This window comes from Vidua chalybeata, chromosome 5, assembly GCF_026979565.1.
Source record: "Vidua chalybeata isolate OUT-0048 chromosome 5, bVidCha1 merged haplotype, whole genome shotgun sequence".
Taxonomy (NCBI): Eukaryota; Metazoa; Chordata; class Aves; order Passeriformes; family Viduidae; genus Vidua; species Vidua chalybeata.
In genome coordinates this window covers 66,053,316-66,065,668 of record NC_071534.1, presented here as the reverse complement: position 1 = coordinate 66,065,668, position 12,353 = coordinate 66,053,316, and the positions used below count along the sequence as shown (strand labels likewise).

Genomic DNA, 12,353 nt, shown 5'->3' with positions numbered 1-12,353 from the left:
CAGAGGAACATCCTTGCATCCCCCTTTGTAGGATGTTTATCCCATCCTTGGCCAAGCCAGGATCAGTCCTTGCCCTGGGCTCACTCAGCTCTCAGGCAAGGGCTGATCTGGGGGGGATCTCCCCACCCATGACCTGTAGTAGCAACTAGCACTTCTCAACCTCTTCCTAGCAAGGGAAAAGCTGTGCCAAAAGAGGCTGTTTTCTGCCCTGTGCCCAGCTCCTGGCAGTTCTGGTACCCCCCTGCATCACCCTGTCTCTCCTCGTGCATCAACAGGGGCTGCAGTGACCTCCTGGACGCAGAGGCTGATCCCCCAGACGTGCAGATACTCCAGCCATGCAGAGGAGCTGGACTGAAAGCCTCTGGAGAGGCTGGGGTTCTTGCTGAGACCCATGTCTCTGTGCTCCCCCCTTGCAGGGTTGTTGCCCTCCAGCTCTGTGCTGCTTAGCACTTTGCTCCTACCTTTTGCTGCCACAAGGGTGTATAAACCACAGCAGTCCCAACTTGTGCTCTTGTACCTTTGCCAAGGTAATTAGTACAGTGCACATTTGAAGAGAGTTATTTCTCTCTCCAGAGCAGCCTGCCAGTGCCTCAGCATGCACAGCACTGTCTGCTCGCCTTAAAATGCTTTATTGGAGCACTTTGGGTTTGTCTAAGGAAAGTGCTGAGGAAGGCAAGAAATTAATGAAGGGCTGTCAGGCTTCTTAAATGCAGCCCCCTGAGTCTCACAGGGAGGAGGGGACAAAGCAATGGCTTCAAGTGTTTGGTTTTTTCTGGGGGGGGGGTTCTTTTCTTTTTTTCCTTTTCCCTTTTTTCTTCTTTTTTCTTCTTTTTTTTCTTCTTTTTTCTTCTTTTTTCTTTTTTCTTTTTTCTTTTTTTTTTTTTTCTTTTTTTCTTTTTTCTTTTTTCTTTTTTTCTCCTTTTTTTTTTTTTTTTTTCTTCTTTTTTCTTTTTTCTTTTTTCTTTTTTCTTTTTTCTTTTTCTTTTTCTTTTCTTCTTTTTTCTTTTTTTTTTCTTGTTTTTTCTTTCTCCTTTTTTTTCTGTTTTCTTTTTCTCCAACCTGGGCATCTATACCCCAGTGCTCATCCCACCAGTTGCAGTGCCAGTGTTGTCAGCTCCATCATTTCCCCTCAGTAAAGCACCCAAAGTCTTGTGGGTTGTGACAAAAGAGGAGGAAGGAGAAAATCAGTTCATGTGCATCCCACCCCAAGACTGTGGGATGTGAGCACTGACAATTATTACACTAAAAGAAGTAATTTATAAGCTCTTCACAGATACCAGTACAGCTGGACACTGATTGTGGATCCAGTCTCTTCATTAAGCTACCAGATGTTTTCCTCTGTTGTCCGTGTACATAGTGGTTTTTTTGGCATATGCTTAAATTCAGCATTTTTAGGGACCCTTCTGATACACCACGTGCACACAGGATTTCCAACAGGAGCACCCAGCCCCACGCACAAGCACGTGCCCATCAAGTAGGTGCACAGTCCTGCTCTGGACATACAGGCTTGTCTGGCATGAGGTTATCTTACTGGTTTGATAACAGCAGTCAGCCAGTGGGACACAAATGAGGACTGGCTCATCTGCTCTCTGAGATAAAGAGAGAGATTTCTGGTCCAGCTGAACCACAGCTGGTTCATTATCATGCTGCAAATTTCAGTAGAGTTCTCCTGGGTCAGTGTGGTTGTGATGCAGATCAACATCTCAATATTTAAATTATTTATCAAGCACACTGGCTCTTCAGAGCTAGCAAAAACATTGCTCCTTTCACCCTCAAGTGTTGAGTTGGTTCAAATAACCTCCAGGGCAGCTGGCTGGCTTTGGGTTATAAATAACTCAAGTATTTCATTTCTTGCAGTTTCCCCCCCTTGCTCTGCTGCTGTTTCTGAGCTAGATCTACAGTCTGTTTGTAATGGCTGGCTCTCTCCAATTAAATGCTGTATTGAGGTTGATTGATTCAGAGTTTAAAAAAAACTGTAGGAAAAACATCATTTTTCTACTAGCATAGTATGTGAAAGAATGATTTAGAACACAGATCAGTGATAAGAGGAAAAAAAATGTATCATCTCTACACAGAGGCAGGAAGGGCTGTTTAGCTGTGAGCAGGATGGGTTTGCTAAAACCTTGGGCCAGCCTCAGAGGTAAATGTGGCACTTAGCAACACTGGTGTTAAAACTTGAAGAAGGGTTGTCTCTGCTGGCATGTCTGTGCAGAATGGGACAGAATACTGCCTGCAGCACCAGCTGGGTGTGAGGGATCTCTGACACACGAGTTTTATCACTGCACTTGCTTAATGCAGTGCTAGATGTGCTTTCCCACATCCAGCCCTGCCTCAGTATCGTGGATGTCCTGCTCTGCAGCACTGGGAGGGTGCACCCTGAATGTATTAGCTCAAACTAGGCAAATAATGTTCAATGCCCTGCTTGTCCTGGGGCTGGGTTTTCTGAGAAGTCTGATTATAAACACTGAAAACCAGGACAGGACTGTTGTTAGCCTCAGGCAAGGCAGGCAATTGGATGTGGTCAGCAAAATCACTTGCAGGAGTGAGAAAGGGAGAGGCTCTCCCTGCGTCTGCAGCAGCAGCAGCAGATCCATGTGCAGCCTGTGCAAGCTCTGCTGCAGAGGTGCATGGGCTCCTGGGCATCCTCCTCACTGTGCCTGGGGACACAGAGCCCAGCACATCCTGCAGATGCATTATGCTCTCTGCCTGAAAGCTCTGCAGGGCTCCTTGTCCTGCTTTGCACCAGGTCTTCTGGATGTGCTGAGGGATTGGAGGGACTGATGCTCTGTGGATGTAGGGTTTAGCTCATGAAATCTCCTCTTAGCACTTGTACAGGAGAGGATGGCAGGGGTCATGTCTGTGTAATAAAACTATTCCTCTGGTTAAACACTCAAAAGCATGCAGAGAGAGGCCAGGATATCTGCATGAGTCAGCATGGGGTCAACAGCACCACGCTTCCAGGCAGAATTCCACTTTGTCCAGGGCAGTGCCAAACAGAAGTGGCTTTACATGTCCCCGAAGAAACTTCTCTCATGGTAGCACTTGCCTGCTTGAAATCTTACTGGGGCAAGACTTAAGTGAGAGTTTCTCCTCCTTCTCTCTCCCTCCTTCTTACCTTCTGGACAGAGATGGGTCCAGTGGTCACCTCTCTCTTTTCTTGTTCTCCATCAGGCTCTGTGGATATCCCCCTTTCTATGATGAAAACGACTCCAAACTCTTTGAGCAAATCCTTAAGGCAGAGTATGAGTTTGACTCTCCATACTGGGATGACATCTCTGAGTCTGGTAAGTAGCTACTGCTCTTTAAATTGCAACAGCCATGCATGCATCTGTGCCTATTGCATGCATCCCCCTCTGGGCATGAAAATGCACCCTCCATCACGTGCAGAGGTTCTTTTAACTGAACACCAGTGGGAATGTGCATTTCTTTTGGCTCAAATAGTCATGAGAGTTTGTTTCTGCAGGAGACAAATTAGGTCTGTCAGTCACACAAAAAGCACTAAAACATAGCTCAAACAGCAGATAAAAATGGCAGAAGACTCCCAAGAAGAAAAAGCAGCTTAATTTCTTCATTGTGTCCCAATGAAAAGCATATTGTTAATGTGTTATTAATAATAAGGTGGCAAACTAATTTGGCTCTGTTGCTGACACTTCACTGCAGCTCCAAAGCAAATCCTCAGTCAGTCCAGCAAAAAAGCAAGAAATTAATGGCTTTCAAATGAGGCGGGTAAGCAGATCCAGAAACTGGAAGGACTGTCCACGTGGGTGGATGTTCCCCACCCAGTGCAGGAGACATTCAGCCCACAGTACCCGCCTGTCCCTGCTCCAGTCTGCCTGGCAGAGGGGCAGATACCCCAAATGTGTTACAGGCAGATGTTCCTAAGGGCTTCTGGCTCCAGCGTGGGTCCATGTCTAGGGGTGACAGCAGGGGACATTCAGCCCTGCACCTACATGTGTCCCTGACACACTGTTTAGTCTCCAAGAGGTCACCCAAGCCCAGTGTCCTTGCTCTGTCCAACCCAGGGAAATATCTGCAAATTCATGCAGAAGAAGAAATGAATTCTAGGAATATTCCATCACATAAAAATATCTCTATAAATACAGTTTTCTGATTTATTAGTGCTACTGATTGAGGCTGGGGAGATAAAAATTGAGTGTTTTTATTACCAAGATGATTATATATTCTCTTATCTCCACACAGAGCAACATTTTATGCTGCTTACATCTTCAGTCCAGATATCATTATGATGGATTGCTCAAAAATATATGTGATGAGAAGTTTTTTTAAACTAATAAGGATTTTCAGAGGAAAATATGAAGGTCTGCTGGCAGACCCTTCTGCCTTGTGGGGGAAAGTCCATCACCTAAATCAGCACACAGATTTTCCTGCCATATTTGGCTTTGCTGTGGCTCCTTCAGCTACACTGTCCTGAAACTCCTGGATGCACGCCACGCTGCAATCTCCGTTCCTTCCATTATAATGTCGATTAAAAATACACTGCATCCTGCTCCAGGGAGTCCATTTTCCTTGCTGAATTCCTCTTGAACAGGCAACATGTCCTCACAGCTGTTCACGTGTGTGACTGCTTGGAATGAGCAATGTGAAGCTCCTCTTACTGTGGCATCTCACCTCCTCCCTCTCCACTCAGCTGACCAGCACATCCTGTGCATGTGGCCACATTCAGACCACTAAGATGATGCAGCTGACCAGAGACCCTAGAGCTGGCAGAGTTGTACTCTGCTGACTCTGAATTATCCATCCCACTCCTAAATATACCTGCAGGAGTAGATGCCTTCAGCTTTTATCTGGTACACTAAATAGGTTGGATTTGGTCCTAAGTCACTTTGGTTCTATCTATACTAATAAATGACCCAGGGCTGTTTTCTTGTGGTGTGGCCAGATGGCAATTGGTAGCCTGATCAAGGGCTGTTGAATATGGCATCAACTCTATTGCTTTCAATAATTTTCTCCTTTTTTTTTGCAGCTAAAGACTTCATTCGGAATTTGATGGAGAAGGACCCTAATAAAAGATACACCTGTGAGCAAGCAGCACGGCACCCTTGGTAAGCAGCACTCAGTGCTCTGAGAAACCCTCAGGACACAGAGCACCTTTTTACATTCCTGCATGGAAATTATTTTTCTGTCACATATTGTACCGACCTCTACTACGTAACTCTGTGCTTTTAATCCCTGCCTTTGTCCTCCAGATTTTCCTGGAAAACTGCAATGGACTTTAATCTCATGCACCGACCTGTGTAAGGATTAGTAAAATGCTGAGTTATGTATGTTGACTGTAGTGCAGCAGTGGGATGTGCCAAAATGATTAAAGTGCTTTGAGTTTGAACGATGCCTTTGCATATGAGTGACTTCATCAGCGTTACCCAAGGTTTGTGTAGCTGGGACAAGGGTGACTCATGTACTTTTGACCAGCCCTGAGTGACTGAGAGCATCAGCCCACACTACCAGCTGCACCCACACATGGGCTCTGGATCTAACTCTTTTAGGGTAGGGGACATTATATAAGCAAGGTGAAGCATTATTTTTGATGTTATAATAGCTGCAACAGAAAAGAGTTAATGGCATGACATTTTCACCCCAGGTGTGCATTACACTTTGTTTTTATACTATCACAATTGCCCCAAATGCCACTTCCTTTTTCCATTGTCTGTGTGACAAAAAAGGAAATTTGAGACATGAAATCCCACTTTTGAGAGATGAAAAAAAAATCCAAAACTGGTTCTAAATTATACTGACCTGAGCCTCAGGAAATTAAACAAGTCAGTATTAGGAATAAAGAATAAACAATGAGAATGCAACTCCCAGCAGGGAGTGAGGTGACCATTTGTACAACTCAGAGACAGATTTTCCAAAGCCTTACATCCAAGATACACAAAATGTAAGCATCCAGCTTCTGGCCCTGCTACATCTGTGTTGGTGGCTGGAGTGCAACAAAGAAACGTGGCACTTGTAATACACACAGCTTCTGGGCCCTCTGAAAGGAACAAAATGATAAAAAGTGTTTTCATTCCTTTTTTTGTGCGGTTTTGTTTTTTTCTTTTGCATGTCATGGCCAAGGGCCAATGGAAACTCACAGACTGCTACATAATTCGTACTATTTTCCACAGAATCTAATTTTCCACTTAAAAACAACCCCCCCAAAAAAAGGTTTTTCCCTGTTTCTGTGGCAGGGGGTCTTTTCTGCCAGGCTGACTTTGCCATCCAGTGGTTCATTTTCAAGACTTCAGGTTCTGACACAGCTCCCAGCACATCTCAGGGTCAGCCTTTGAAATGTCAGACATGCAAATGGCACAGCAGAAGGGAGGCCGAAAATATTCACCATGTTGGCACTCCACGCCCTGAATCCACCTCCCTTTGACACAGCAACAACACATGCCAGGGGATTACAGGACAAAAAGCAAAAGCATGGAGGTTTCCAAAGCTATGGCTTCAGACCTGCCCCTGTCCTCCCCAGTGTGCTCATGAACAATGCTCCATGTCTCATTCCCCCTTGCTCTGAAGAGCTTCCTGTAACACGGGCACCGCAGTTATGGACCTCTCTGCAGAGCTGTGCAGTGATTTGTTTTGGAGGGTTTGGATCCTGTAGTGATAAATGACTTTTTGGGTAATCATGGCTGCTCACCCAGATGTTATTTTGGAGTTAGTGATAGGATCTCCTTTTGCCAAAGCATTGCTCAAGGAGCATTTTCCACCCAGATTCCTTATGTCAGGAAATAGTGAGGGTTTTACTGTTTCTTTTCTCATTCTTGCCATTACATCTGTGGCAGTGACATCCTTTCCTTCTCCTCGAAGGGAGGGAAAGCTTTTTCAGTGGAGGAAGAAGAGAGTTCTGTGCTTTGTGTCAGTGGTCAGCTGTGTCCTTCTCTCAACCCGGGTGTATTTAAGTTTCCAGCAGCTGCAGGCCTGAGTTCCTCTGTCTCATGGTTGCATTCAGTGTTGCAGCAGCTGGAGACAGGGGTACACATCTGCAGCCAGCAGAGAGAGGCTACCACAGCTTTTGTATCATCCCACACCCCCTTTTCAGACGAGCATGGATTTCTCAGCACACATTCCCCCTGGCTACATCACCTCCCATGGTGCCAAGAGAGCATCTTTGTGTGTTATCAGAAGGACAGAGGTACCTAAAGCTGTTGGCTTAGTGGGAAGAGATGATCAGAGCAGGCTGAAGTGGTCCCATAAATTACATGCTTTTGCAGAGTGCTTGCCCTGCAAGCAGCCCTTGATGGCATCTCATAAAAGGTATTTTTTCTTGTCTGCACAAGCAACATAACTGGAGAAGCATCTTTGAACCCTAGAGCTCTCAAGAAGTGAAATCCTAATTCCACTGAGGCTAATGGGAGTTTTGCCAGACTTCAGTGGGAGTTGGGGTTTGTCTCCTTGTTTGACCAGCAGAACACAGGCCTCCCTGGGTCACTATTGCTGTGCAAATGGTAGATAATGAACATATATATGGTGAGGTGGCTCTATGTAGTAACATTTTCCAGCTTTACCTTTGTCTTCCTCCTGTGAAGTCTTCCTACACAGTATCAGATCATTGAGATCCTCACAAATTAGGAAGAAATCTATCGAATCATGAATAATTAGCACATTTTTTATAATCTGATTGTGCTAAAAGTAGTTGACTGGGCATGACATGGCTACCTGGCCATGAGATTTTGTTGTTTCAATATGTAGTATTTGTGAAGAACAAACTGATTCTAAAACACACTTTTTATTTTAATCACTGTGTTTTCATTAAAACCTTCCAAACAGGGCTTGCAGGAACCGGATCTTGCAAGATATTACATTTGTGCCTTTAAGGTTAATAATATCTTTGAATTTTGGGAAACTACTCCAGAACAGACAGCTATCCGCGTGACTAAATGTTTGCACAGGATCAGACCCTAAAAAAAGTCAATACTTCTTCCCAATGGCCCACTTTTCTGCAGTGTATCTGCTCGCCACATGCCTGCATTTACGTGATGTCTTGCTATTTATAATCAAATGGCCTTGGCAGGGGGATGGTATGTTAAACTCAGAGCTGGCAGAAAAGAAGGCTAATAGTTGCAGTGAAGTATGATAGCAGAAACAGTACAAAATGTGAGACTTGTTGGTATAATGACTCCACCCCTGCGTGTCCATTTATACAGATTTCTCCAGTTTAAAATACAGGTGACTTATGTTTTCCACTGGAAAAGTTATTTGTTTTATAATGTATCTTTCAGTGAGGTTTGCACTGTTTATGGGGTGTTGCAAAGGTGCAATGTTCTGCTTAGCTTTTCCCACTGTGACTTTTCAAAAAGGACATGGAAAATGAAGGTAACAAAAGAATGGGGTGATTTTGCTGCAGCTTGATACATTTTAATGTTTCCCTGGCTCATATTAAAGACAGCAATTAAGTTTATTAAATATATTGCCATGTCAGAACCCACATCCTGTTTAGGGCAGTGGCTCAGTCTGCAGTGGTTAGGGGGGAGCTGCAGAAACCTGAGGACCTGTTTATTCCTGCTGTAGACTCACAGAAACACAGAATATCCTGAGGTGGAAGGGACCTACAAGGATTATCGAAGTGTGCTCCCCATCAGGTCAAACTAAGACCTGCAGAGCCAAATTCAGCCTCCAGGGAGGGAAAGAAAACAATACTCAGAGGGTGAGGACCAGCAGTTAGGAAGCTAATACAGAAGTTAGAAGGGCTGCCATGAATTTATTTACTCTGTCATGCATTAACGAAGTTAACTTAAAATGGGATTTAAAGCTGTGCGCTGAACACACTTATGGCATCAAAGGCAATTTGGGGCATCTAAATTAAAGGATGATGGATTAATTATCTCCATATAGAGATTGTAAATACATAGACTGTAGAAGGGAGAAGGAGCTTGTGGCACCAGTTAGACCCCAGTGTCTGCAGGTCAGAGTGTGGTCCTGGCCTTTCCCCACTGCTTGTGCAAAGGGAGAGAGGATCCTTGGGATATGCCAACATCCAGCCACGCCTACACCAAGGAATCACAAAGCTCTGGCAAGGACTGAGCCTCTGCAAATTGTGTCCATGACCCCAAGTGTTTATTATGTGCCAGAGAGCACAAGCCAGATAATAATTTCCACCCAGGGAAAGGACATGGTTTACAAAGAGCTCAGTTCTCAGACAATATTGTTTGAAGTGTGAAAAGGCCTTCCTGAAGGGAATTGCTGATGTTTACAACATTAAATCAAACTCTTATCGAGTTCATCCCCACACTCTATTTATTTTGGAACATCACTGATACAGTGTGTGTGTGTATTTATATACATGCATGGATGTGTGTTTTTGTGCGTACATAGAGAAGAGTTATGATCCCTCAGCGTTATCCATTACAGCTAACTCCATGTTTCCTGTCATCATACTCAGAAGTATTTCCAAGCACTTTTTGGCCAGCACAGCATTTGAGTTGGCTGCCTTAAGAAGGAAGGTTCAGAAAATAGTGGTAGATGAAAGGCTCTGCCTGCAGTTGTGGGCAGGGAGGATGAGAGAGACATTTGCTTGTAGCATGCTAATGAAGAACTGTCCAAAAGGAAATTTGCTGGTTTTGTCTTTGTTGGAGGTTCCTCTCAAAGCTTAGAAGTGGTATGGCCAGATAAATTGGTGTGATAAGTTTGAAGTCAGCTAGAGAGCTAAAATAAATTAAATACTATGAAATAATATTTGATCATTAGATTAGATTCCTCTCATGTGCAGGATTAGATTTTTGCTATGGTTATTCATGAGAAATACCCTTCTTAGATTCAGTGGATGTGTTTGGGATGGGGAGCCATCAGTCTTGGTCTCTTGGTATCCAATTCTGTGCATTGAGACAGTTATATATTTACAACTGGATGTAAAACCAGCTTCAACATGAAGTTCCCCAAAGCATTGTTAGGATGCAGCTGCTTTCAGCTGCTGCAAAAATGGGAATGCTGATAGAAAATCCAGGTCTCACTTAGACTAATCAGTCCTTGCTTGGTTCTGGGTGATGCTCAGCAGGATAACAGATGATGCACTGTTCTGATTTGTTTAATTTTATTTTTGTGTATGTGTGTGGTAGGTAGAAGCAATGTCTTATATTGGGCCAAGTAGAACAGTTGGTGAAAAAAAAAAAAACTTCAGAGCTGACATAGTTAATTTCAAAGTTAACTGCAAAGCCAGAAACTATTGTTCAAGACTAGATAACTATCAGTCTGATTAGCTTAAGTTGATAGCAGTTTCTCAGTGAAAATTGAGCTGATTTCTAGAGGCAAAGTATATGTTGTGCTAGAGAGGGAGGGAGAAAAAAAGAAAAAAAGAAAAATACTAAGATATTTTTGTCCTAAAAGGAAAAATGAAATGGTTTATAGCCTGTGGACTTGGAGAGCTAAGGAAATGTGGAAGGGAAATTTTAAATGCACTAAAACCAGTATCTATTAATTTCATTCTTTTTCTTCTCAATAAGGAAACTAAAGTTCATGATTAAATATGTTTATAGATATAGATATATATGTTTATGATATAGATGTGAGGATGCTCATGATAGCCACCACAGAGTAGATCTGTGTGCCCAAAGCATATCTCATTGTTCATATCTACCAGCTGAGATACAAAACATGTGACTTCTCCCTGCTCACCTCCACCTCTTCGTGTCCTGAAACCCCCACATCTCCAGCAAAGCACCAACAGCAAAGGGATGATAACATTGCTCTTGTTTTCCTAGAAGTAAAACTATACTATAAACACTATAATTCCACGAGTATTTCATAAAAGTTACAAAACCCTCCAAGTGCAAAATACAGTCTGAAAGCACAGTGCTCATGTTACAGCATCCCAGGATTAACAGGGTAGTTCTTCAAAGGCGTCTTGGAGAACAATCCCACTCCCAGCTTTGGCAGCTGAGGCTGCATTCTGAGCCACACCATTCAGCATACCAGCACGTGTTTGAACAGCTCCTGCTGCACTAAATTAGCCCCAGCAGTGCTGTTATTTTGCTCTGATTAGAAACTATCATCTGCAAGGTGCTAATGTTGCTGAAAAGACCTAAGATGTAAGATGGTTCCACTGCTGTAGCATCTGAGGGCTTCATAGGATGCCTGTCCATCCCCTTGTGAAGTAAACAAATAATCTTCTGCCTATCTGGAAAAAACCCAAATAGCAAGACTTTTTTCCTGGAATTACAAGAATTGCATAGTGAACATAGAGTTAGGGGTGGTAGAAGGCAGTTTGTGAACTATTGGAACCAGCAGTTTCTTATTGAAACCACCAGCATTGCAGAAAATGATCCCTAAACTAAAAATAATAATAATAAAAAAATAGCCTCTACTGGAGCTACACGCCCAATCAAAAGCTTCATATTACAAAAATGTATTTTCAAATCCTTGTGGAAACTGGCAAGAACAATCTTCTGGAAGAGCTTGCAAGGGCATCATGCCTCAAGAACTTGTTCTATCTATGTTTCCAAAATAAGATTTGACAGGTGGGCAACAGGATCACTTCTTATAGAGTTTGTTAACCAACTTGTTTGTAAAGCAAAATGCATCATTAGCTTTGGTGGAAAAATGTCCTTTGCAAGTGCAAGTGAATTTTCTGTCCTAGTCTCTTTGATCAGTTACTGAAGGGTTGATTTGGCTTGTAGTTTCTTCTGAGATCTGTAGTGTGACAGCCAATGCTCCCAGCTGGTGTGTGCTGAGGGCATCTCTCTTCACCAAGGAGGTGCTCTTGGACAGAGCAGAGTGCTCAAGACATTTTGGAGTGACTCTGACTAGTCATGAAGTTTACACTCCCACCAGGAAACTCTGCTAGGACCCACCTGGGAGTGTGGACTGCTTGGGATCCATCAGGGTCTGTGCTGAGCCTGGCAATATTCACTGTGCAGGACAGAGGATGGAACAGTGAATATGATAAACCAGATAGTGTCTCACAAAGATTTTGTCACCTGGCCCCAGTGGGAAATCCAGGAAATCCAACTTGCCTTGCTGTCGGTGGGAAAGGTGATCAGAAGGAATCATCTTCAAACAAAGATCTGAAGATCATCCAGTTTTCAGCCAAACACCTCCCTTTCTCTATCAACAGCACAGGGAGCCAAGAGAAGAAGTCAGGTGCCATTTGGGAGCTGTGCTTTGCCCAGTTCTTCTGTCTGCTTGAGGCAGAGGCTCCATGGCAGTGAGAGAGGGCCCTTCCCAGCTGGGTGAGCCCTGCTCCTTCCTGCCCACAATTCTGCTGGCTCCAGGACTCTTGAATAACCCAACAGAGATGAGCTCAGGTGCAGCAGGATGAGATTGGGGTATCTCCACTCTTGGAACATGAGGATTTAGTCCTTCCTCCCAAGGGGAAGACATTCCTCTCATCTCACTGATGAAGATCCTGGGAGATTGTT

At 43.8% G+C, this 12,353-nt stretch overlaps 1 protein-coding gene across 3 annotated transcripts in view; it reads left to right on the top strand.

Annotated features, from left to right (window-relative positions):
- Window positions 1-12,353, top strand: part of CAMK1D (calcium/calmodulin dependent protein kinase ID) — a 207,892-nt gene that overhangs the window by 182,178 nt on the left and 13,361 nt on the right. For all 3 annotated transcript variants that reach the window (XM_053942987.1, XM_053942986.1, XM_053942985.1), the window contains exons 7-8: window positions 3,172-3,284; window positions 4,985-5,063. In XM_053942987.1, the coding sequence (XP_053798962.1) occupies window positions 3,172-3,284; window positions 4,985-5,063 (192 nt within the window). The remainder of the gene's footprint in view (window positions 1-3,171; window positions 3,285-4,984; window positions 5,064-12,353) is intronic.